This window comes from Haliotis cracherodii, unplaced genomic scaffold, assembly GCF_022045235.1.
Source record: "Haliotis cracherodii isolate W230 unplaced genomic scaffold, xgHalCrac1.p SCAF_5, whole genome shotgun sequence".
NCBI lineage: Eukaryota > Metazoa > Mollusca > Gastropoda > Lepetellida > Haliotidae > Haliotis > Haliotis cracherodii.
The window spans coordinates 38,335,656-38,363,197 of NW_027266308.1; the positions used below are offsets into that span (position 1 = coordinate 38,335,656).

The 27,542-nt window shown below is 41.3% G+C and overlaps 1 protein-coding gene across 1 annotated transcript; it reads right to left on the bottom strand.

Moving 5' to 3' along the window:
- Positions 1–27,285, bottom strand: LOC139443678 (RNA-binding protein cabeza-like). The gene is made up of 3 exons (XM_071224618.1): positions 27,210–27,285; positions 295–793; positions 1–202 (listed from the first exon to the last, which is right to left on the bottom strand). Exons 1-3 carry the CDS (start codon positions 27,283–27,285, stop codon positions 1–3), a joined length of 777 nt encoding a protein of 258 aa, XP_071080719.1.
- Positions 27,286–27,542: the final 257 nt, after the last annotated feature.

Here is a 27,542-nt window from a genome sequence, read left to right on the forward strand (position 1 = left end):
CTACCCTGCCTTCTCCACCTCCACCCTGCCTTCTCCACTCCACCCTGCCTTCTCCACCTCCACCTTGCCTTCTCCACCTCCTCCCTGCCTCCCACACCTCCACCCTGCCTTCTCCACCTCCACCCTGCCTTCTCCACCTCCACCTGCCTTCTCCGCCTCCACCTTGCCTCCCACACCTCCACCCTCCTTCTCCACCTCCACCCTGCCTCCCACACCTCCACCTTGCCTTCTTAACCTCCTCCCTGCCTCCAAAACCTCCACCCTGCCTTCTCCACCTCCACCTGCCTTATCCACCTCCACCCTGCCTTCTCCGCATCCACCCTGCCTTCTCCACCTCCACCTGCCTTCTCCACCTCCACCTGCCTTCTCCGCATCCACCCTGCCTTCTCCACCTCCACCCTGCCTTCTCCACCTCCATCTGCCTTCTCCACCTCCACCTTGCCTTCTCCACCTTCACCCTTCCTTCTCAACCTCCTCCCTGCCTCCCACACCTCTACCCTGCCTTCTCCACCTCCACCCTGCCTTCTCCACTCCACCCTGCCTTCTCCACCTCCACCTTGCCTTCTCCACCTCCTCCCTGCCTCCCACACCTCCACCCTGCCTTCTCCACCTCCACCTGCCTTCTCCACCTCCACCTGCCTTCTCCGCCTCCACCCTCCTTCTCCACCTCCACCTGCCTTCTCCACCTCCACCTGCCTTCTCCACCTCCACCCTGCCTTCTCCACCTCCACCTGCCTTCTCCACCTCCACCTGCCTTCTCCGCCTGTGCAGTGTGTTAACGTCAATAGTTCTCCTAGAACGAACGCAGATTCTGCTGTAGACAGGAGCTCAAGGGACTCTACACGTGGACTAAACGTTGACAAGTGAAACAAGACATGTGACGGCTTTCGCTGTTCAGAACAGGGTGTAGCGACGAGTACCTTAGCCAAGTTAACTCTAACGTTTTGCTATGTACTTTCAATTATTGATTATTGTGATGTGTGATGTGAGATATATAAACATAAAAACAATACATGAACTCACCACAAAATAAATATTTTGAAGCGTGGCGAAGTATGACTGTGTCAAAGGTAATAATCTAGTGATATTTACAACGTCATCGAGTGGCTATGAATGTGTTGATTCGAACTCCGACGACGTATATCAATTTCCTTACTTTGCACACTATACTTTATCTGAAACTTTATTTCATCACAGCGAGTATATAGGTATTCATTATCGTTACACACAAGTAGGGCATTTTAACGCTAAGTTGGGTGTTTTTTTCAACAACATAACGCAATGTTTGGGTAAAAACCAAAGAGGTGCAGAAAGAATTCTTTTCCACATTAGTGTTTTGTTCTGTTTGTTTGATTGCTTGTTGTTTAACGCCACATTCGGCAATATTCAAGCTATGTAAAGGCAGCCTGTAATTAATCGAGTCTGGACCAGACAATCCAGTAATTGATATTATGTGCGACGTCACACGCTGTAGGGGTGCAGTGACATGCACATAACGTCATAACATAACGTCATAACGTCACCAAGCCTGACCACCCGATCCATTTAGAATGACGTGTGACGTAACAAGTGGAAGGACATTTTCGCTGCGCATGACTACTATTCATCTGTGAATGTGAGTGAGAGTGCGTACGATCGTATGAGATTTTAGTATTTGGTATTTATCGCGGTGCCTCAGTGGTGTAAAGAAACAGAGATGGTTCTGACAAACCATGAACATGATAGTGAAAATCTGGGATTCGAACCAACGATCTTACATTTCTGGCGCGCCTGGGGTACGCACGGTGCAAGTAGCCTGCGGACAACCCAGAACCATCACAAGAGTACGTCAAAGCGAAGCGTCTCTGCCTAAGTGAGTGAGTGAGTGAGTGAGGAGTAAGTATGGTTTTACGCCGCTTTTAGCAATATTCCAGTAATATCACGGCGGGCGACACCAGAAATGGGCTTCACATTGTACCCATGTCGGGAATCGAACTGGGGTCTTCGACGTGACGAGCGAACGCATTAACCACTTGGCTACTCGACCGCCCCCTCTGCCTAAGACCATTGTATAGAGAATGACTGTATATTATGTAAAGAGCAAATCCGTGTTATCACACTCTTGGGGTTTTACCGTCGAGGTCAGGTTCGACTGCCTCTGTGGTCTACTGGAGAACGAAGGTCCGGGGTTCGATCCCTGGCAGCGTCATACCAAAAGACGTTAAAAGATGGTACTTGTTGTTACCCTGTCTGGCGCTCGGCATTAAGGGGCTAAAACAAGGACTGGTCATGTCGGAGTCAGTATACTGTGTCTGAGTGGGGTATTCATGTTAAACTGCGGCATGGTTTCTCAGTGTGCTAGATTTATAAAATCGGCATGACCAATACGTGCACGTGCATGCACCGGTCGCTATATCAGTGCAATAATCTTGAACGCGGAGGTAAACCTCATTTTACCTCACCGACTACAGGTTAATAATGTACGACTTCCAAATTTATTAATTATTAGGGTGATTTAAAGTATTCAACGTGTCAGTGTATCTTGAGTTGTCACCGAATTGTTTCTATTTTCATAAACAATTGATAGAAATCAGTATGTATATGTCACAAAATACGTTTCCTTTTCAGTGGATATAATGGTTTGAAATATATACGGGCAATATATCAATGAAAATAGTACAATGAAATTTAGTAGCCGCTGTCACAACAGTAGCGACCAACATTGATTTACATTAACCACGACCCTGGAGATCAGGGTTAGAATAGGTCTTCAGCAACCCATGCTTGTCGCAAAAGACGAGTATGCTTGTCGTAAGAGGCGACTAACGGGAGCGGGTGGTCTGGCTCGCTGACTTGGTTGATGCATGTCATCGTATCCCAATTGCGTGGATAAATGCTCATGATGGGAATCACAGGATTGTCCGGTCCAGACTCGATTATTTACAGCCCGCCGTCATATAGCTGGAATATTGCTGAGTGCGGCGTTTAACAACAAAAAGAACACAAAAAGCAACAACAACAAAAACCAACAAAAGCAAAAAACATTAACCACCGGTTCAGAAGCTCACTTTTTTTCAGTGGTAAAAATAAGAAAGTTTGACATTACGCAGTTGTTAGCATCATTCAAGCAATATTACGACTGGACACACCCGACATGGGCTTGGGGAATCGAAGCAGGGTCTTTGGCGTGATGGGGGAACCACCAGACTACCACACATCATTCGGTGATATAGAATATGAAAAGTGAGGAGGCCCTTAACTGGCTACAATGTATAAAAACATACTTCCTCACATGGATATAATATATTTCGTTGTTTGTAAATTCTCCGAAGATTCGTAAATATCACTTTTTGAATGACCTCATATTTTATATAAAATAACTGCTAAGCCATATTCAGTAGTCGCATCTTTCTTTTTCGTCAAAATCCTGTAGACAGGTACTGAAATATATCAACAGTAACATTCAAAACTGTTACATGGATAAGTCGTATCAAGTAGATTTAATTGACAACATGTACCCACAGAAAGCTACATTAATCTATGCACGTTGCAATTACACAAGAGCAATTTCGTTCTTTATTGATAGTGATTCAAAAATACAAATAGTTCTTCTGTGAGGTGAAATGGTGTTTAATGTCGCGTTCAAGATTATTGCAGTTATATAACATGCACATGTGTGTGTCTGTGCGCTCGCGAGCTCGTGTGTTTGCTTGTACTAGTCCCGACTAATGCTCGTTTTATACTGCTAGCCCACTGAGATACCATGCCGCGGTTTAACATGGATATTCTACTCAGACTCGGTATACTGACTTCGAGACAACCAGTTTTTGTTTCATCCCCATGATGCCTAGCTCCAGGCACCGTAACAACAAATACCATCTTTGAACATTTATCTTGGTATGGCGCGACCAGGGATCGAAATAGCAACCTTCCGCTCTCAGACCTTCTATCCACTAGACCGAGAGGCGGTCTCTGATAGTTGTTATACAAACTGGCTTTTTGATGTGACTGCCTTCAACGTGTTTATGGTTTGATTGAGGTATATGTTGTATAGAAGCCAGAGTTATATTTATTATGTTGGTAGTTTTACATAGTTTACATGTTCCCTTTGTCTGTCGTTTTTTCCCTAACGTCACAAGGTCAGTTTTGACGTCGTGTCTAACGTTTACAAAGTGAACAGTAAGATTAACCTGAGACGTCATTGGATAGGATTCACGTGTATAGCGACGTTCATGCTCGCAGTTTCACGTTATACCCTCACTCAGACACTGTATATTGACTCAAGTCGACCAGTCCTTGTTTTAGCCCCTTAAACGCCAGGCAGGGTAACAACAAATACTATGTTTTAAATTCTTTTGGCATGACGCAGCCGGAGGATCGAACCCCGGACCTTCCGCTTTCCGGGCTGACGCTCTACCACAAGACCACGGAGGCGTTCTGATGATGAGGATGATAGTTGTGAATATAAGCACGACAATATGGTGACAGTAATGGTTGAGGTGATGTTTATGTTGGTGTTAATAGTGACGATGATACACGATGGTGTAGGCTATGGTTGTTGATGCATAGGTGATGGTTGGGCTGATGAGTGCGCTGTTTTTGATAACGTGTCTTTATTCGCTGTCTTTTGTTTTTTGTTTTGGAGATTATAGAACTGCGACCCAGTCCTTGTGTTACCCCTTAATGCCGAGCGCGAGGCACGGTAACAACAAGTGCCATCTTTTAAAATTTTGGGGATATGACGTTACCAGGGATCGAACCAACGACCATTCGCTCTCCGGGCAGACGCTCCATCCACTAGACCACGGAGGCGACCCCATAAGAGGTGGATCTTATATATTATGTCACCTTATAGATGGGCCACCGTGCTTATCGGTGACGGAACTGTCCGACCATGTACGCTTTGCATTATGTGCCTTCGATTATTAACAATAGAGTGAGTCAACCGTGGTTACCCCATTTCTCGCATTCATGGTTGACTAGATTCAGCCTGAGTTAACCAACGTTAACATGACTCACATTAGTGCCCGACATACAACGTAGAAAATGCAGCCTTAGATATATAATACAAAATATATGCGAGAAGAAATAGAAACAACAGCCAACACACACCACGGAGAGATTTACAAGTGTTTTATTCCTGACAAAACTGACATTATAACCGTTCTATTTTATGTACGTAAAACGACAAGAAAGTTCAAAATGAAGCGTAGAAATGCAAACTCGTTATCAAAGTTGTTGATTCTAAATATGTATAAAAATATCTAAAACTTACGTTTCCCTGGATACGGGAACGTTTCAGAATACGAATACGCTATCAATTCCTAGTTAATGATATTAATGAAAATGCTTTTAATCACAATTGAATCAATAAATGAAATTAAATTTACCTCACTTGGCGGCTGTTAACCAGAAAGATACACTCAACTTAGTCAGTGGGTATGGCAACTTTGGTCAACCGAAGTATGACGTAAATTAGTTAACATTTGTTAACATGGGTTAAGCCTAGTTAACTTGGGTTATACCATGGTCAACGCTGGTTCATCTGTATTGGGTATTGATGCAGTCCTTCCACTTGGTATTCATCTTGTGATATTGTGTAGCCTTCCCACTGCATTTGGTTGCGCTAGATTATATTAAGGGTTACCTGTTGAGTTGTAGTATTGTTATAATTAGTACCTGAAATGTAACTGTGAATATGTAGCTTGACAATATACCGTCAGGAGGAATCCTAGCCCTGTTTAGGTTAAAGTAACGCCGGGTATCTTTTAATTACAATCTTAATCTATGCTTAATTAAACAAGTGAAATAAACAAACTAACTTTTGCTTTGTTATTGTTTGTAACAAATGTTAATCATAACAATTAGTGTTTGTCAGTGAAGTTATTGTTGTTTGTGGTTATTGGTATTGTAAATAGTAATTGTAGTTATAACTTATAAAAAAAGAAACCGAACCGATGTTGCGATGTTACATACAGGAAACGCCGAGTATGTTTTAATTGCAATTTTAATTTATGCTTAATTAAACAATTGAAATAAACAAACTAACTTTTGCTTTGTTATTGTTTGTAACAAATGTTAATCATAACAATTAGTGTTTGTCAGTGAAGTTATTGTTGTCTGTGGTTATTGGTATTGTAAATAGTAATTGTAGTTATATCCTATAAAAAAAAGAAACCGAGCCGATGTTGCGGTGTTACTTACAGGAAACTACGGTTGAAACGAACTCAAAGAGACCACTGATTTTAGTTCGATATAACCGTAGTTCGTTATAAGCATATATACAACATATATACAGCAAAATGGCAGGGCCAAAAATATATTTCTTATATCCGTCAGTTCGTTATAAACGTAGTTTACTGTATTCATATTGCCTACGTTTTCAAGCTCGGAGTCCCAAAGTACGCTCTCTAGTTGTGATCATATAGGTAAGTAATTAGTTGTAAAAGGATAACAGCAACATCAACATGCAATGCACATCTTCTACTGCTAGGTGTAATGATTAATGAGTGTGTGAGTTGGGTTAATAAGCAGTTTGTATGCCTAATATGTTATAAGTAGTGACCTTGATGTTCAAGCTCAACCAATCACATGTCAGAACAAACACCAAAACAAGGCGATGTGTAAAGTATACACACTCTCATACGTACAGTGACAATCTGGTAGGCAAAACTGGATATTCAAATTAACTTTCAAAAATGTTCCATGACAATATTGTAAAGAATAATCTAATAAACAAATCTGAAATTCGAAAAAATGTGTTCAATGGTTACTGGGGAAAAGAGATTGGCGTGAGTGCTGTAGTTTTTACTAAATGAAAAGCTGTGGCGGCCATTTGGATTTTTTCAAAATGAAACTCTGTCATGTTATGTGAAAATCATAAAGATATGTTCAGTAGATTAGGACAAAAAGAGATTTCAAGTTTCAGTGTTAACAGAAGGACGACGATCAAAGATCTAAAACATAAACTCACACTGCGCTCACCGAGTGAGCTAAAACAGCTCTGTTGCAGATATCGAAAGCAATTTCAAAGTTGCAGTTGGGAAGCCATTTGCAAGATCTGGTCAGTCGCTGAGGATGTCCAGCGACGGAGCCCGAGATACCATAGATTGGCTGGAGCTTTCTCAAACTCCTTGACCCGAGATACGGACAGCCTGACCCTTCCACTATCTCCCCTTCAGGCGAGTTTCCCCGACTTATTATTTCTGCTCGGACTAACTGATAAAATTTGAAGCTCTCCGTAGCAGAATGACCTCCTTATCCCACCCAGTGCTGAGGGGAGGGTTGGAGAGAAGAATGAGGGGAAGGGTGGGGAGGGGGAGGGGGACCACAATTCCTACATATGGTGTGATGCACTAGGGCTGTGTCTGTCAATACCGACTGCAGTGTAAAATATTGTACATTCTTTGGGCGATCTACAGATATCAATTTGATAAACGTGATCAAGTTGGTAAATAGAAAACCTTACGTGGTTGTGAAACGATTTCTTTTCTTTGTCCGTTTACTTTTAACATATCGTTCTGATTACTTAATTCTGGTGTATTCACTGTTTCGGTGTGTTCATAAATATATTCTCCCGAAAGCTATAAACGTGCAAACTGTACACGCATCTAGTTTTCAACTGAAATCACTGCTTATATTTATAGGGAACATGTCAGTGTCCTTCTCAGTCGTACACTAGACTCAGGCCCCGATCCTGGCTCCGGACACAAGTCTCATGCTCCGACCCCAGATCCATGCTCCATGCTCCAAGTTTCAAGCTCAAGGATCCAGACACTAGGTTCAGACTCAGACCCCAGCTAAAGGCCCTATGCTACATGCTCCATCTTCCAGGCTCCGGGCTCCAGACACTAGGTCTATACTCAGACCCTGGCTAAAGGCTCTATGCTCCAGGCTGCAGGCTCACATCCCAGCACCAGGCTCAAGGCTCCAGAAACTGGATTGAGACTCAGATCCCAGCTAAAGGCCCTATACTCCATGTTCCATGCTCCAGGCTCCAGATCCTAGGTTCAGACTCGGGCCCTGGCTAAAGGCCCTATATTCCATGTTCCATGCTCCAGGCTCGAGATCCTAGGTTCAGACTCGGACCCTGGCTAAGGCCCTATACTCCATGTTCCATGGTCCAGGCTCGAGATCCTAGGTTCAGACTCGGACCCTGGCTAAGGCCCTATACTCCATGTTCCATGCTCCAGGCTCCAGATCCTAGGTTCAGACTCGGACCCTGGCTAAAGGCCCTATACTCCATGTTCCAGGCTCCAGATGCTAGGTTCAGACTCGGACCCTGGCTAAAGGCCTATACTCCATGTTCCATGCTCCAGGCTCGAGATCCTAGGTTCAGACTCGGACCCTGGCTAAGGCCCTATACTCCATGTTCCATGCTCCAGGCTCCAGATCCTAGGTTCAGACTCGGACCCCAGCTAAAGGCCCTATACTCCATGTTCCAGGCTCCAGATGCTAGGTTCAGACTCGGACCCTAGCTAAAGGCCCTATACTCCATGTTCCATGCTCCAGGCTCCAGATCCTAGGTTCAGAATCAGACCCCAGCTAAAGACCCTATGCTCCAGGCTGCAGGCACGAGGCTCCGGACACCAGGCCCTAGATCCAGGTTTCGGATAGCGAGAATATTCATGATTTGCTGACCAAAACTTGCAACATATGTGACCCAGAATATGAATTTATCATCATTGTTGCCCGGGAATGAGAAATGTTTTTTGCACATCAACAATTTCAAGAGTGTGGGTTTATTTGACGGACTTTGATATTCAAAAAGGAAGTATAAGTCACAGATCAGGTGGTTCATCAGCTGACGAGGCTAAAAATATTCATCCGCGCCATCTTCCCCTCTCTCCATCTCACTCTGCATCCCTTGTAATCGCTCCTGTGTTTGTGTGTGTGTGTGTGTGTGTGTGTGTGTGTGTGTGTGTGTGTGTGTGTGTGTGTGTGTGTGTGTTTATTGAGTACGTGTGAGTGCAGGAGGTTGGGGTCTATATGTGTATAATGTATGAGTCTGTCGGTATCTGTATAATAACTGGTTTAATAACTGTACACACAATGGTTCAATGTCATATGTATGTGTGTCCGCTTACTTTGTCTGTCTGTCTGTCTATACATACATACATGCATACACACACACACACACACACACACACACACACACACACACACACACACACACACACACACACACACACACACACATACATACATACATACATACATACATACATACATACATCCATATTATATATTATATAAAAATACCATTTATCGCCTCAACACCAAGTCATTGGTTTGTCTATGAAAATTCTGAAACATCTGCTGAAAAAAGTCAAGTCAAGCTTGACAAATATTATGTGGCATTCACGTCGATAATACTATGACCAATAAATTGCATTTTTCGAAGGCATTTGGCAATATATGTTAATATATTAATTTTAAGTCCGACCAGTTATGCTCGTTATATAAATACGCACAGGAATAACATGTTTTATTTGATGCTGATAATATGTATAAATGTATGTGTTATAAGAAGCAGAGACTATTTTAATATGGCAGAGGCGTATAACCTTTCTATAAATGTATCGTTTAAAAATACAATCTTTCTACATGAAGTTATCGAAGTTATGTCGTGTACAGGTGGTCTAAATCTTGACGCCATACATGTTGAGGCACAATGGCGTTTAATGGCGAGCATTTTCACTCAGACATATTATAAAGACACCGAGCCAACCCTTGTTTTATCCCCTTAATGCCGGTCGCCAGGCAGTGTAACAACAGGTACCATCTTCTAACGTATATATTTTGGTATGATGCACCCAGGGGATCGAACCACCGACCTTCCGCATCCGCTGACGATCTATCCACTAGATCGCAGAGGCGGTCGAATAAAAATACTATCTATTCATTTTTACATCTACCAACATAAGCCAAATTACACGAATCTCCTTGAAAATGTCATTGTTTGTACGATAAGAATGTAGACATATTGGCTACTTGTGTAGCTTTAGTTTTGGTTTATATTCAACTAATAAACTACGTTTACAAATATCGAAACATTCAGGTAAACTACCTGGGTCTATGACATTTTCAATAGCCACGAGTAAGCATGCACTGAAAAGGTACCTGAGAGTTTTACCGGAAAAGAGACTTGGCACAAACACACTTTAGAACGGAAACTGATACGAAACTAATAGCCTGGAAATACTTACACCAGAGAGCACTGCGTCAACCAGAAACACGGAGATACGTATATCAGAGAGCATGCATCAACCAGAAACACGGAGATACGTATATCAGAGAGCACTGCATCAACCAGAAATACGGTGATACGTATATCAGAGAGCACTGCATCAACCAGGAACACGGAGATACGTATATCAGAGAGCATGCATCAACCAGAAACACGGAGAAACGTATATCAGAGAGCACTGCATCAACCAGAAATACGGTGATACGTATATCAGAGAGCATGCATCAACCAGGAACACGGAGATACGTACACCAGAGAGCATGCATCAACCAGAAACACGGAGATACGTATATCAGAGAGCATGCATCAACCAGAAACACGGAGATACGTATATCAGAGAGCATTCATCAACCAGGAACACGGAGATACGTATATCAGAGAGCATTCATCAACCAGAAACACGGTGATACGTATATCAGAGAGCATGCATCAACCAGAAACACGGAGATACGTATATCAGAGAGCATGCATCAACCAGAAACACGGAGATACGTATATCAGAGAGCATGCATCAACCAGGAACACGGAGAAACGTATGTCAGAGAGCACTGCATCAACCAGAAACACGGAGATACGTATATCAGAAAGCATGCATCAACCAGGAATACGGAGATACGTATATCAGAGAGCATGCATCAACCAGAAACACGGAGAAACGTATATCAGAGAGCACTGCATCAACCAGAAATACGGTGATACGTATATCAGAGAGCATGCATCAACCAGGAACACGGAGATACGTACACCAGAGAGCATGCATCAACCAGAAACACGGAGATACGTATATCAGAGAGCATGCATCAACCAGAAACACGGAGATACGTATATCAGAGAGCATTCATCAACCAGGAACACGGAGATACGTATATCAGAGAGCATTCATCAACCAGAAACACGGTGATACGTATATCAGAGAGCATGCATCAACCAGAAACACGGAGATACGTATATCAGAGAGCATGCATCAACCAGAAACACGGAGATACGTATATCAGAGAGCATGCATCAACCAGGAACACGGAGAAACGTATGTCAGAGAGCACTGCATCAACCAGAAACACGGAGATACGTATATCAGAAAGCATGCATCAACCAGGAATACGGAGATACGTATATCAGAGAGCATGCATCAACCAGAAACACGGAGAAACGTATATCAGAGAGCACTGCATCAACCAGAAATACGGTGATACGTATATCAGAGAGCACTGCATCAACTTATAGCATAAAGCTACGTACACCAGAGAGCATGCATCAACCAGAAACACGGAGATACGTATATCAGAGAGCATTCATCAACCAGAAACACGGAGATACGTATATCAGAGGGCATGCATCAAACAGCAGCACAAAGCCAATTACGTTAGAGAGTATGCATCAACCAATAGAATGAAACTATGTGCAACAGAGAGCACTGCATCAACCAGAAACACGGAGATACGTATATCAGAAAGCATGCATCAACCAGGAACACGGAGATACGCATATCAGAGAGCACTGCATCAACTTATAGCATAAAGCTACGTACACCAGAGAGCATGCATCAACCAGAAACACGGAGATACGTATATCAGAGAGCATTCATCAACCAGAAACACGGAGATACGTATATCAGAGAGCATGCATCAACCAGAAACACGGAGATACGTATATCAGAGAGCATGCATCAAACAGCAGCACAAAGCCACTTACGTTAGAGAGCATGCATCAACCAATAGAATGAAACTATGTTCAACAGAGAGCACTGCATCAACCAGAAACATGGAGATACGTATATCAGAGAGCATTCATCAACCAGGAACACGGAGATACGTATATCAGAGAGCATGCATCAACCAGAAACACGGAGATACGTATATCAGAGAGCATGCATCAACCAGAAAAACGGATATACGTATATCAGAGAGCACTGCATCAACCAGAAACACGGAAATACGTATATCAGAGAGCATGCATCAACCAGAGACACGGAGATACGTATATCAGAGAGCATGCATTAACCAGAAACACGGAGATACGTATATCAGAGAGCATGCATCAAACAGCAGCACAAAGCCACTTACGTTAGAGAGCATGCATCAACCAATAGAATGAAACTATGTGCAACAGAGAGCACTGCATCAACCAGAAACATGGAGATACGTATATCAGAGAGCATGCATCAAACAACAGCATGAAAACACGTACACTGTATTACATATATAATTACGCTTTCCCTAATACAACAATGGCAGAGCATTGAGACAGGTGGCTGTCCCGCTACAGCTGGACAAACGGCAGGCAGTCCGGCATTCGACTCGGCTGAACTTTAGACATTCAGTTATGGCCATACATTGATATTATTTCGAGATTGGCAGATATATTCAGAATAATGGGATTACTGACGTTATTGCCCATTTCTTTTACTGAAATATTATTTAATATTTAATCAATAGGTTTTAATAATATCGCATCCCGATGACTGTCACGTGTGCGTTTCTTACATTAATCCGGTAAGTTATTAAACTAAAGGTTCTGAGTGGTATTACACGTTTCACATGAACCCATTTAATCCCAGCGTAGCAGATGTAGATGTTAGTTGAGGGTCTACATTGATTTAAGCAGATTGGCTGCAACGCCGCTTTCAACAGAGTTGAAATATAATAATGCATATAGATTTAACGGTTAAATGCATCAAGCGACCATTTCACAAATGGTTGAGTGTAAGCTTTTCGTTACAAAAAGTTTGGCACCATGCAATGTTTACTCATTAAATTGTTTGTTTGCGTTTGTGTAATCAAGATGCTGTGTTGCTGACGTGTACAGAAAGGCGTATTTAAGTCACGTGGTACTTTAGGTCATCCAGTCTTTTAGTATGGCTCGACGACTATCTCTAGAGATATTCTATATCTCTGTATGTTATTAATTCTTTTGGTGGATGCCGTTTGGAAAAAAACAACACGCCCGTCTCACCCACAGGGGGAAGACTACTGCTAAATAAATCTGATATTTGCGGGCAGGTGACGCGATACATATGGCGGTTTTTAGATGTGATTGACAACTAGGAAAACCCAGAAACTACACCAGCGTTCACAACGGGACGAGGAAGAAGTGTTAATCTATCAGTGTTTGCTTGGTTCTTAAAATTAGTGCTGTGAAATAGGCCATGAACTGGTACATACAGGGAGATAGGTGATGTGCGACGAAACGTAACCACTAACCTATGCAAACAGTACTATATTACCGTTCAATTGATTTACATTTTGGCACAGGGGATGAGTACTTGTTATTTACGTGAGAAGAAGACCATACAAACTATTTAATGGTTATGCAAATTTGTTCAGACGACAATGATTTAACTGACGAAAATAACAAATGTACACTATTTGCGAGATATTACCTTAAATATTATAGTTTACGAAGACTTATCAATGAACAATGTTCATCCCATGACCAATGTTTACCCAAGACCAATTCTGTTTACCCATGACCAATGTTTACCCAAGGCCAATGTTGTTTACCAATGACCAATGTTGTTTACCCAAGACCAATGTTGTTTACCCATGACCAATGTTTACCCAAGACCAATGTTGTTTACCAATGACCAATGTTTACCCATGACCAATGTTGTTTACCCATGACCAATGTTGTTTACCCATGACCAATGTTTACCCATGACCAATGTTGTTTACCCATGACCAATGCTTACCCATGACCAATGTTGTTTACCCATGACCAATGTTGTTGACCCAAGGCCAATGTTGTTTACCCATGACCAATGTTAACCCATGACCAATGTTGTTTACCCATGACCAATGTTTACCCAAGACCAATGCTGTTTACCCATGACCAAAGTTAACCCTAGACCAACTTGTACCCAGGACCCATCTCTAACTTAGAAGAATGTTTACTCAAGACCAGTGTTTACTCAAGACCAATGTTTACTCTAGACCAATGTTTACATTAGACCAAGTTTTAGACGAGATTAATGTTTACTAAATACCATTGTTTACGCAAGACCAATGTTCACGTTAGACCAATGTTTAGACGAGATTAATGTTTACTCAAGACCATTGTTTACACAAGACCAATGTTTAGGTGAGATTAATGTTTACTCAAGACCATTGTTTACTCTTGACCAAAGTTTACATTAGACCAAGATTTAGACGAGAGAGGAGAGGAGAAGATCGAGGGATCGATCACCGGCCACGTCATACCAAAAAGCTGGTGCTTGTTGTTACCCTGTCTGGTGCCCGGTATTGGGGGGCTAAAACAAGGACTGGTCGGCTCGGAGTCAGTATACTGTGTATGAGTGGGGTATTCATGTTAAACTGCGGCATGGTATCTCAGTTGTGTAGCACTATAAATCGGCATCAGTCTGGACTAGTACAAGCAGCCACACACACACATACACGTCGCTTTATAAGTGCAACAATCTTGGACGCGACGTTAAACCACATTTCACCTCACCACCTACCCGAGAAGAATGTTTACGCACGATCAATGTTTACCCAAGACCACCTCTACCAGAGAAGCATGTTTATACATTATCAATGTTTACCCGAGAACAATCTTTACAAGAGAAGAATGTTTACACACGATCAATGTTTACCCAAGACCACCTCTACCAGAGAAGCATGTTTATACATTATCAATGTTTACCCGAGAACAATCTTTACAAGAGAAGAATGTTTACACACGATCAATGTTTACCCAAGACCACCTCTACCAGAGAAGCATGTTTATACATTATCAATGTTTACCCGAGAACAATCTTTACAAGAGAAGAATGTTTACGCACGATCAATGTTTACCCAAGACCACCTCTACCAGAGAAGCATGTTTATACATTATCAATGTTTACCCGAGAACAATCTTTACAAGAGAAGAATGTTTACACACGATCAATGTTTACCCAAGACCACCTCTACCAGAGAAGCATGTTTATACATTATCAATGTTTACCCGAGAACAATCTTTACAAGAGAAGAATGTTTACACACGATCAATGTTTACCCAAGACCACCTCTACCAGAGAAGCATGTTTATACATTATCAATGTTTACCCAAGACCAATCTCTACAAGAGAAGAATGTTTACACACGATCAATGTTTACCCAAGAACAATCCCTACCAGAGAAAAATGTTTACACACGATCAATGTTTACCCGAGAACAATCCCTACCAGAGAAGAATGTTTACACACGAAGAATCTTAACCCAAGACCAATCTCTACCCGAAAAGCATGTTTACACACGATCAATGTTTACACAAGACTAATCTCTACCAGAGAAGAATGTTTACACACGATCAATGTTTACACAAGACTAATCTCTACCAGAGAAGAATGTTTACACACGATCAATGTTACCCGAGATCAATGTTTACAGAAGCCCAATCTTTACACAAGACTAATGTTTACATTAGACCAATGTTTACCCGAGACCAACCTCTACCCGAGACCAATGTTTACAGAAGACCAATATTTATCCGAGAACAATAATGTTCTGAGACCAATGTTTACAGAAAACCAATACTTATACTAGTACAAAGTTTCCCCGAGACAAATGTTTACTCAAGACCAATGTTTACCCGAGACAAAAGTTTACCCAAGACATATGATTTCACAAGACCAATGGTTAATCAAGACCAAGCGCCAAAAGCAATTTACTTTGATATAAGAAACCGCATTGTACGATTCCGACTATATTAATAATCGAGACCCCTGGTTATGTTCTATCATGACAAAACCAATACTGGATGGGAGATCTATACAAAATACGTTTACTGATTAAATATGGTATCGAAATAGGACCATTTATTGTAACGGTAAAAATAAAACTGTGCTTATATATATAATATTAAAAAAAACGATTCTGGAATTAGATGTTGAGTGAGTGAGTGATTAGGTTTAACGCCGCTTTTAGCAATATTCCAGCAATATCACGGCGGGGCACACCAGAAATGGGCTTCACACATTGTACCCATGTCGGGAATCGAACCCGGGTCTTCGGCGTGACGAGCGAACGCTTTAACCACTAGGCTACCCGACCGCCCGAAATTATATGTTGCATCTTTCAATAAATATTCATAAAGGCATTTCGACTTTACGGTCGTGATTCACAATTAGCAGGTGTTTCTCCAGACCTCTCCCCCATAGAACATGTCTAGGATGAGCTAAAAGGACCAGAACCAGCCGCTAAAGCTAGCTCAGTTGGCAAATCTTTTGTTGACATCTGCAACAACCCCCCCCCCCTCCCCCCAGGATGTTTTCAACCATCTGGCGTCTTCAATGCACCGCCGCGGCCTCGTCTGTATCAACGCAAATGGTGGTCACATCCGATACTGACATTGTTAATTGTGTAGTTACATCTCTTCTCTTTTAGGTCGTGTCCCTATGTCTCCTGTCACCAGGTATGGGTTTTGTCAATGAATTTGGTACCATAAAACATAGATCAGACGAATGGCCAAATCCGTTGTTGTTATTTTCAGTATTATAACATTCACACCACCTTCCATGAAGCACAGTTACCTAATTTATTTCCGCTAACAGGTGAGAACATTTATGTCCATTCACCCATTGTTATAACAACAATACAGTAAAGTACGGTTATAACGATCTCAAAGGGACTACTAATTTTAGTTCGTTATAACCGTAGTTCGTTATAAGCATATATACAGTATAACAACACCAAATAGTCGGGACCAAAAAAGGAAAGTTCGATATATCCGTCAGTTCGTTATAAGCGTGTTCGTTATAACCGTAGTTTACTGTAATTCATAATCACCCCCTTCGTATTTTCTTTAATGCAAACTCTGGCCTTCAATATATTATTAACGCGACATTTAGTGCTATATAACGCTGTAACCTCACGTTGTCCATTCACAAATTCCTCCATCGGTATTAAGAGTTAATGATTAATATTTCATTCTGTGGTACTATCACATTTCTCACACACCATTAGTAACACAGGCTCAGTTTTCATATTCTTTCTTACGTTGCTCTGTTTTCTAGCAACCACTTATTGTTTCTATGTGTTGGACAATTAGTGCGCACAACGTTACTTATATGTTTGAAATGATTTATTAATATAACAACTTTGTAACTACTTAAGGGATATGCCCTATTAATATTTCAAAGAAAGGCCTTAGGCATGATTTATGACCCATAGATTTCCACTGGGCCTGGTGTATCAAATAGACTTGAGGTTTTGCCGTGGTTCTAAACAGATTGTATGTTTCTGTATGCTAGATGATAAAGTTGGAATTGTATGTCATGGTTGTGGTTGTGATGTTAATAATTGCGAACATTGGCTCGACGATCCGGGTAAGATACTTGGTTATGATAGTAATTTGGGTCGGATTATGAGGGAGTGAATGTATGGCTTTATGCCGCTTTTAGCAATAATATTGCTGTGGATGACGGTGATGATGATTATGGTGAGGTGAGGTGAGGTGAGGTGGGGTGGGGTGAGGTGAGGTGAGGTGAGTGAGTGAGTGAGTATGGTTTTACGCCGTTTTTAGCAATATTCCAGCAATATCACGGCGGGGGTCACCAGAAATGGGCTTCACACATTGTACCCATGTCGGGAATCGAACCCGGGTCTTCGGCGTGACGAGCGAATGCTTTAACCACTAGGCTACCCGACCGCCCCGAGGTGAGGTGAGGTGAGGTGAGGTGAGGTGAGGTGTTGAACGTCACGTCTAAGATTATTGCACTTATTGCACTTATATAACATGCATGTACTAGTCCAGACTAATCACGGTTTTTTAGTGTCGGCCCACTGAGATACCATACCGGCAGTTTAACATGAATATCCCACCCAGACACAGTATACTGACTCCGAGCCGACCAGTCCTTGTTTTAGCCCCCTAATACCGGGCACCAGACAGAGTAACAACAAGTACCAGCGTTTTACGTTTTTTGGTATGACGTGGCCGGTGATCGATCCCCCGATCTTCTCTAGACCACGGAGGCGGTCTGATGATGATGGTGAAGATGCTGATGATGATAGTTGTGAAAATTAGCACGACATCTGCGTTGGTGGTGGTAGGTTATGGTGGCAGTAATGGTTGAGGTGATGGTGATGTTGATGATAATATTGACGATGATACACGATGGTGTAGGCGATGGTTATTGAGGTATAGGCGATGGTTGGGATGATGAGTATGCTGTTGGTGATGCCATGTATGTTTTGGCTGTCTTTTCTTTTGCTGTTGGCGATAATAGACCTACGACGATGGTGCTATTGATTGTTGCTTGTTGTGTTGTCCTTTTTGATGTAATAAAAATAGGGACGACGATGATTAAGTAAATAGAAGTGTATGTTTTTATTTTGAATATGCTTACACGATATCGGTGATAATAGGGGTAAATGGTTGTTTTAAGTAGTGGTTGGCATGGTGATTGGTAATGGTTGGCGTAGTAAAATGGGTAGTTATGGTGGAAAAGGTTAGGTTAAAATATGTGAAGAGTGAGTGAGTATGGTTTTACGCCGCTTTTATCAACATTCCAGCAATATTACGGCGGGAAACACCAGAAATGGGTTTCACACATTGTACCTATGTCGGGAATCGAATCCGGGTCTTCTGCGTGACGAGCGAATGCTTTAACCACTAGGCTACCCGACCGCCCCTAAATATATGAAGTACATACATTAAAAGTCACTTGCATCTTTACAATGAATATTTGGCAGTTGCCACATTACCAATTAAAGATATCATATCTTTGCAGCTATTATTTGAAAGAATAGAACACCTCTGTTAACTTATGCTCGAAAATTTGAACTTTTGACTCATGGATGCCAGTGGTTTATCAACATTTGGAACAACTCAGGGCGTAAGGCTAAAACTGTTAAATTATTCAAGTGGAATTTTCTCAGATGTCATTTAGGCCTAGATCGTTGTCTCTTTCAACATACCGTAAGACGATCCTGCCAAAAAGTCGTTAGAAACAGTAAATTCATTTAGCTCCATAGAACTCCTTTGTTTTGTATGTTATAGATAAAGCCGTAGATATAATATGTAAGATAGAAAAAGTAGTTCTTACGTTTGTGAGGTCTATATTTCTTGAAAACAATGCACACATTGTCAGTAGCACAGTACATCATTGCTCTGCAGTGTTGATAGTCGTATACTATAGTACATGTACTTCTGTCAGGGTTTGTGAATGTTAAACCTGCTCCAGACGAGGTGAAGTGAGGTGAAATAGAGTTTAACGTCGCGTCAGGATTGTTGCACTTGTATAACGACGTGCATGCATGCATGCATGTGTGTGTGTGTGTGTGTGTGTGTGTGTGTGTGTGTGTGTGTGTGTGTGTGTGTGTGTGTGTGTGTGTGTATATATAGCTGCTTGTACTAGTCCATACTAATGACGAATCTTTAGTGCTAGCCCACAGCGATACCATGCCACAGTTTAACATCAATTCCCCACTCAGTCGCAGTATACTGACTCCGAGCCGACCAGTCCTGGTTTCAGGCAGGGTAACAACAAGTACCATCTTTTAGAGTCTTTTCGTGTGACGCGGCCGGGGATCGCACCCCGGTGTTCTTCTCTAGACGAACTCTGTCAGGGATAATAATCATATGCTATAGTACATGTACTCCTGTCAGGGTTTGTGAATGTTAAACATGCTCCAAACGAGTGAGTGAGTTAAATTTTACATCGCATCGGCAATATTTCAGCCATATAGCGATATGCTCCAAACGAACTCTGTCAGGGATGATAATCATATGCTATAGTACATGTACTCCTGTCAGGGTTTGTGAATGTTAAACATGCTCCAGACGAACTCTGTCACGGATGATAATCATATGCTATAGTACATGTACTCCTGTCAGGGTTTGTGAATGTTAAACATGCTCCAGACGAACTCTGTCACGGATGATAATCATATGCCATAGTACATGTACTCCTGTCAGGGTTTGTGAATGTTAAACATGCTCCAGACGAACTCTGTCACGGATGATAATCATATGCTATAGTACATGTACTCCTGTCAGGGTTTGTGAATGTTAAACATGCTCCAGACGAACTCTGTCACGGATGATAATCATATGCTATAGTACATGTACTCCTGTCAGGGTTTGTGAATGTTAAACATGCTCCAGACGAACTCTGTCACGGATGATAATCATATGCTATAGTACATGTACTCCTGTCAGGGTTTGTGAATGTTAAACATGCTCCAGACGAACTCTGTCACGGATGATAATCATATGCTATAGTACATGTACTCCTGTCAGGGTTTGTGAATGTTAAACATGCTCCAGACGAACTCTGTCACGGATGATAATCATATGCTATAGTACATGTAATCCTGTCAGGGTTTGTGAATGTTGATATCCCACTCAGACGCAGTATACTGACTCCGAGCGGATCGGTTCTTGTTTAAGCCCTTTAATGCCGAGCGCCAGACAGGGTAACAACAAGTACCATCTTTTAACGTCTTTTGGTATGACGCGGCCGGGGATCGAACCCCGGACCTTCCACTCTCAGAGCGGACGCTCTGCCCGTAGACCACGGAGGCTGGAATTAAAGGCACCAGTGTGATCATTTATAATAACTTTATAATAACAATAATCTAGGCACAGTTTTGATTCATATTTATATGTACTGTATGTATTTATATATGAACCACTCGAAAGAAGTAAAAGAACACCCTTCTTTTCGTATGATCTGTCATGGCCCTGGCCATAGGGTGTTCTTTCGCGACCTCTTGGTGTCCTCGCTGATTTTAAGTGGCCCATTCATATTGTTTTCACAGTTTGTTTGCACCTTACGGCAAATGGAATTTGTTTCGGGGGATAAACTGGACCAGCTATTCTCTTGCACTGACAATTTATATTCTTCTTTATAACTTCTTTTGAGTAGTATATTTTACATTCGTTTTGATGCAGGGTAAGCAATGATTTTCTTAACTCAACTTATCGTGTATGACCGATGTGTATATAACCTGTGATTTACCAATGGGTCATTGTCAATTGGACGTCGTGTGTCTACACTGTACGACTGAACAATATAAAGTTAGTTTATTATCAGCGACCTTTGCTCTGGAGCATGTTTGGGCATGTTTATCGAGAAAATGCTGTTTCTAGTTTCATCTGTACTGGTATGTGTCCATAACGGTGTTATCAGATTAATGAAATGCTATTCTGTGAGTCTGAACAATTGTCTAGGTCAACTTCTGAATTAATCATACTATACTCATGCTTATTAGAAACGCGACGTCTTTTAGCTGTTAACGGTATATGCTCAGACTTGCCTACGACTTTAAGTATTTCATATTTTCATTTCAAACCGATAGTTATTTCTGTGACTTTCGACAGTCTGCGCTGACCTCTAACAGTTGTGAAAAGAAATGGCGTCAATTTAGAATACAGCGATGTAAGTAACAATGGATGGCGTTACTGCAAAAATGGATTCGGTATATGTTTCCATGGCAACCTAACCGCATTGTCAGTATATAGACACATCAGGGAAGTTTTTCTGTCATACCTGAATTAAATTGAATACATGATGAATTCACTTTTCGTGTTGTCATGCCGAATAGCAATTTTGCAACTGAGGTCAAAACACTTTTTTGAGAGGAAACTGTTCTTACACCGTAAACAGAAAACATGCAATCTGTGCTTCAAATCCGATTTGATCACGCTTTTTCGCCAATTGAAGATCTTTTCAATTCTGTTGATACCAATGTTTGTTCGATGAGTGGAAAAGGCGTTTGTCGTTGTTTGCTTGCGTATAACAAATGCAATCATGTATTTATTTAGAATTAATTAGGAACAAAATTACGACCTAGGTACAACACCCTCCGCGATTTTAAACAATGTTAATTGTTAAAATGAACAATTAGAATGGCCAGCTTCTATGTTATGTGACTGACTGTTTTGATTGAATTGACAGTTATAGATGTAATTGTTATTAATTTTGTTATTGGTGGGACATAGCAAGGGTGTTACATTTACCCAATATTATTTCACCATTTTCAATAAGAAGTCACTAACTTTCGATTTAATACAATTTGTGTATATCCATTTAAGGGCACAATACCAAAATATGTCCACCCTTAGGTAAAAGCGATGGAGGTGATGTATCGAATGATGGTTTGAAACCTTTGGTTGTTTATTTAAGAAAAAGGGAAATGTGTTTTTTCCAGAAGAATATGAAAACAAAATATAGTTTCCAATATCGTTCTCATGTTAGGGACCGACCATGTAATAGTCTGTGATTTTGTATTAGATATTAGATATTATTTGCAGCTTCAGCGAGAAAACCAGATATTTTTTTATTCAAGACTATGAGTCTAAATGCCAACACGCGCGCCCCAATAAGTGTGACGTAAGTGATAATAAGCTTGGATATTCAGGTTACAGACTTGTGGGTGCGCCTCCGTGGTCCAGTAGATAAAGCGTGTGCCCCGAGAGCGGAAGCTCTTCTGTGGTTTATTCCTCGGCCCCGTCATACCAAAAGACGTTTAAAGATGTTGTTACCATACCTGGCGCTCGGTATTAAGGGGATAAAACAAGGACTGGTCAACTAGGGGTCAGTATACTGTGTCCGAGTGTGTGTTTTTTTTGTTTAATGGCGCACTCACTCAGCAATATCCCAGCTATATGACGGCTGTCTGGACCAGACAATTCAGTGATTGATGTTATGAGCATCGATCCACGGAACTGGGATACGATGACATGCATCAACCAAGTCAGCCAGCTTGACCACCCGATACCGTTAGTCACCCTTTGGGACAACCATTGTCGACTCCTACGGCAATCATGGGTTGCTGAAGACCTATTCTAACCCGTATCTTCACGGGACGCGTCAAACACTCCAGCACCGTTGGCCGAAGTGTGTAGATCTCGGAGGTGATTATGTTGAAAAAAAATAATTAGCAACCAACTCCATCAACGCTATCCATCGAAGCCAAACTAAGAACCTTTCAGACGCCCATCGTACGTGAAATAATCATGAACAACACCTTTCCATGCTAATGACTTATCTGTATAGTCTGCTATACGCAACATGCATACATGTACAACTAGTATTCCTGGGATATGAATATGAAGGTTTTATTGTAATTCGCCATGGTATATGATGCAGATAGTGACATTGTATCGATGACTTGTACCAAGGAGAGTGTATTATTGCGGTTTCAGTTATCTGGTGGTAATTTCAAACAATTTGGTATTGATTAGATTTCATAAGTTTGTATTTGGTCCAGTGTAGGGATAGTTACATTGCATTGTACAGCATGTAGTATATAGAGGCAGTAACGTTATATTTAGACTTACACTTAGTCAATGAAAATCTGTCTTTAAGATATCTAAATTCTTGTTCTTTGAAAGAACATTTACTTTTCTGCTGTTTTATATGGAATGAAGCAAACTGGCCTTGGCGTTTAGTGAGTCTTAGTGAGTGAGTGAGTATGGTTTTACGCCGCTTTTAGCAATATTCCAGCAATATCACGGCGGGGGACACCAGAAATGGGCTTCACACAGTGTACCCATGTCGGGAATCGAACCCCGGTCTTGGCGTGATGAGCGAACGCTTTAACCACTAGGCTACCCGACCGCCCCTTAGCGTTTAGTAAAATAAAAATACCTAAAAATATAGATTCAACAGTCATGGTGCAGGACAACTTGATGTTGTGTTTACTTGATTAGTATAGATGTAATGTCACTGTATTCTGTCAACACGTGGTATTTAGAGGTACTTTGTGTAGTATCCTTGTGTGGTATTTAGAGGTACTTTGTGTAGTATCCTTGTGGGGTATTTAGAGGTACTTTGTGTAGTATCCGTGTGTGGTAGTTAGAGGTACTTTGTGTAGTGCGCATGTGTGGCATTAAGAGGTACTTTGTGTAGTGCCCATGTGTGGCATTAAGAGGTAGTGACATTGTATTGTGTGCATCAGACATGTTGTAACCTTGTATTGCTTTGATGTATTATAGAAATATCGAATTGCACTCTTTTATTATCGTAAGATACAAAACAAAATGTCATTGAAATGCGAATGTCAAACTACAAAGTAAGACATAGCCACGTCCTTTCGATCTTAGAGATGTCAGTGTTGTCATTCAGTGTTGTTTAACGTAATGTTAAGTAATAACATGTTGTGGTCTCGAGTATTATAATATCGACATTGGATTAATAGGTATATGTGCAAATGTACACAGTTACCGTCAGTGCACACCATATATGTTCCTCCCCGCTTCAACACGAACCTGCCCGTATTCACCATAAGCCGCTGTGGTATATGGATCCCCGCATGTCCAAACTGACCTGTTTGCACATACACAAAGGCCGCTTTACTTTGCGCCGCAGTTGGACCATGGATGACCTAACTGACCTCTGACACCTGACCGTGACCTTAAAGGTCACATGAGGTTGAGGTTACGTCAATCATTTGGTAACCCCTCCCCGGCGAGCGGTGTTACCCACAGGTCAGCTCGTTGTGAGGTGAGCGAGGCGATTCAACAGCGCGTCAACAAAACCCAGCTTACATTTTAGCGTCCTGCTATTGCAATAAAAGTACCTCGTTGTTTTCACAAGAATATCTGTGTCATGGTTTTCATTCTTGCAATTGCGAAGCCATGTTTTAGGGGTGAAGCAGAGGCCAGTGGTATAAATGTATTGAAGCTTTCTGACTGTGAAATGTATTCACGTTGCGCCTCAACTTGCCCAGGCGTTAGTATAAGGTTGATATTGATTGCCACGTGGTCGACAGACAGCTCACGTCATGTTGCGGTCATAATTTCATCACTATAGTCCATTGGCCTTGACATTATCTTAATAATGTTAATTCATCATTGCATAAAAGTACGTAATCTTTTTGGAAGGGTTTGGTTCATACAAACCGTTTCAACCATAACATGTAATACAAACGGTTTTAACCGTAAATAAACCGGCATTGTATTTCGTGGAACTGCATTTATGAAATAACATTCCATGATTCTAATATGAGGGTTATCCGAGTGTCTAGTCTTGTTCAGAGGTATTCCGGATACCGCAGTGCTGTACGCTGGGTGCCATGAACTGTTTATCTGTACGATAATGCCAATATTGATATATATTGTTCGGTTTTTTTTTATTTCTTGCAAAGTGTGACAAATCAACAAAATATTCAGCCTAACTTTATGAACACGCATGGTCATGCATTCCATATGAAAACCCCACTATAATTTACTTGTACCATCTTTGTACACTTATATGACTTAAGAGTTCTTAAATTTGAAGACAAGACAAATTACGTGGTGTGCCGGAGAGATGACACCCTCTTATATCACGTGGGGTTACAAATGATCCACAGGCAAGTATGTTTGTCGTGCGACTGAATGGATGGGTCGGGTTGGGGGTGGGGGTGAGGGTGGGGGTGTGGAGGTGGGATCAGTGACTGCGTGATATCGTTCTCCGGTGCTCACTATATCAACCGCTATCAATCAAGAGTCCATTATTAATTATTCAGCTGGGATGTTGCTGAGTGCAGCGTTGAAAACAAAGAAACAAAAAATCAAAATAAACAAAAACAAGTATGTGTTGCATGACGACGACGTGACGCTGTAAAAGATGCAGGTGACGTCAACACAAGATTCATAGATTTAGAGAAAAGTCGTATACACAGCACAAAGGTTATCTGGAAACAATACAATTCCTGTTTACAATATCTTTATCTGAGGTGCTGACTGACAGCCATAACTAAATCCTTTAAAAATAACATCCGTGCCAAGTCATAAGATAAAGTAAATATGTTATTTATGTACCCAAATACGTTATTGAATTAACACATGTACAGTAAATGAACAACCGCGTGTTCTTCGTCAATATAATTATTACGTTTCTTTTCTACCTGCGTCGCAAATCGGGCGTCGTTGTATCTGTTTATGATTCAGACTTCAATACAAGATACATTCTGCTTTCTTTGAACGTTTTACTTTTAAACGTACCAACCCCAATTAAAATATATTATATAGACAATAAAGGCGACCAAACTCGTTCCATATGCAGAATAAATCGCTGCCCAAAAGCAGTCGTTTGTACAGTTCCGACTATATCCCTAGCATGTGTCGATGAATCACTACTGAATAGTGATGACACCAGGTGTTCGCAAAACGCTGCTCACTTATATCTATTAATGCCAATAATACGTTCACTCATTTCTCAGCCTGATACTATCTGGCATAGGTTTTATTTTTTTTGAAACCCACTACATTCTCTTTGTGTTTCTGGAGGTTCTTATCAAACGGAATCTAAATGCTAAAAACTGTTAATATCCGCCAATACTAGAGAATACTAAACGACGGTGCATAGATATTTGACCTGCGATCTCTGATATTAAAGATTGCTACAATGATGAGGTTGAGGATGAGGGCTTATTGTCCACCAATGCAGATTCTAGTGTTGTATTACCTCGTTGGCCGACAGACTGGTCATCGGACGAATATACCGATCCTTGTAACAAGAGAGTGATATTAGGATCTTCATACGTGATATTTATCAGAAAGATGATATTAGAGGTTGTTATTGATATTAATCGCCCGTTTGACGTCTGTCTATTTACAACAGCGCTCGTTTGCTCGCAGATTAAATTGTAATGACAGCATGATTTCCTCAAGTTGTTTACATTAGGAATGGTGTAATATTAGGCAAATTGAAATTGTTAATCTTGAATTTATTGAGATGAACAACATTTATCCGCACATTATCGTTTTAAAATATTTCTGTTATAATTTGTAAAAGATTTATTTCATTTTGATTCGTAATGTGGAAGTCTATTTATTTTGTATATTTTGAAACATTTAATTTCATATTTAGCTGTATAATATTCCAGACGTTACTTCATATTTTATATTTCAGTTTGTCACGACACCATATCATATTACATATGAGTCATTTATGATTGTGTGTCGACCTTGGGCGATGTTTAAACAAGCTGACACTAACAGGCCATATCTGCTGTTCGCTGACCGGTGGTGATCTGTGAAAAACATCGCTTCACCTGTAACTGACCTCGTCCGAGCTCCCCTGAAGTGACCCTGGAGGCTGTCTGGCGTTTCCTCACAGATGACCGACGGTCACTCAGCATAACGCCCTGCACCGGACATGGGGTCAGCGAACATAACACGCACCTGTCTGACGTGTAAGCAACAGGCCGGGCGGTGGCCACGCTAGGAAGGGAGATAATCGGTGGGATTGTTTATTTATTCTGTACACTAAAATTTTGACAGACGGTTGCAGATAAACAGACATCCATTCCAATCTGAGAAGAATAATATAGCTGTACACTCTCATAATTAGAAGTGTTGTACGCTGTCATTTACGTATGTTGGTAAGAGAATATTA

Coding starts and splice junctions, on each gene's coding strand:
- LOC139443678 (XM_071224618.1), bottom strand. CDS start 27,285: ATGCTGAGTGACCGTCGGTCATCTGTGAGGAAACGCCAGACAGCCTCC. Junction 794..27,209: donor TTCAGGGGAGCTCGGACGAG/GTCAGTTACAGG, acceptor CGTTCGTTCTAG/GAGAACTATTGACGTTAACA. Junction 203..294: donor GCGGAGAAGGCAGGGTGGAG/GTGGATAAGGCA, acceptor TGTGGGAGGCAG/GGTGGAGGTGGAGAAGGAGG.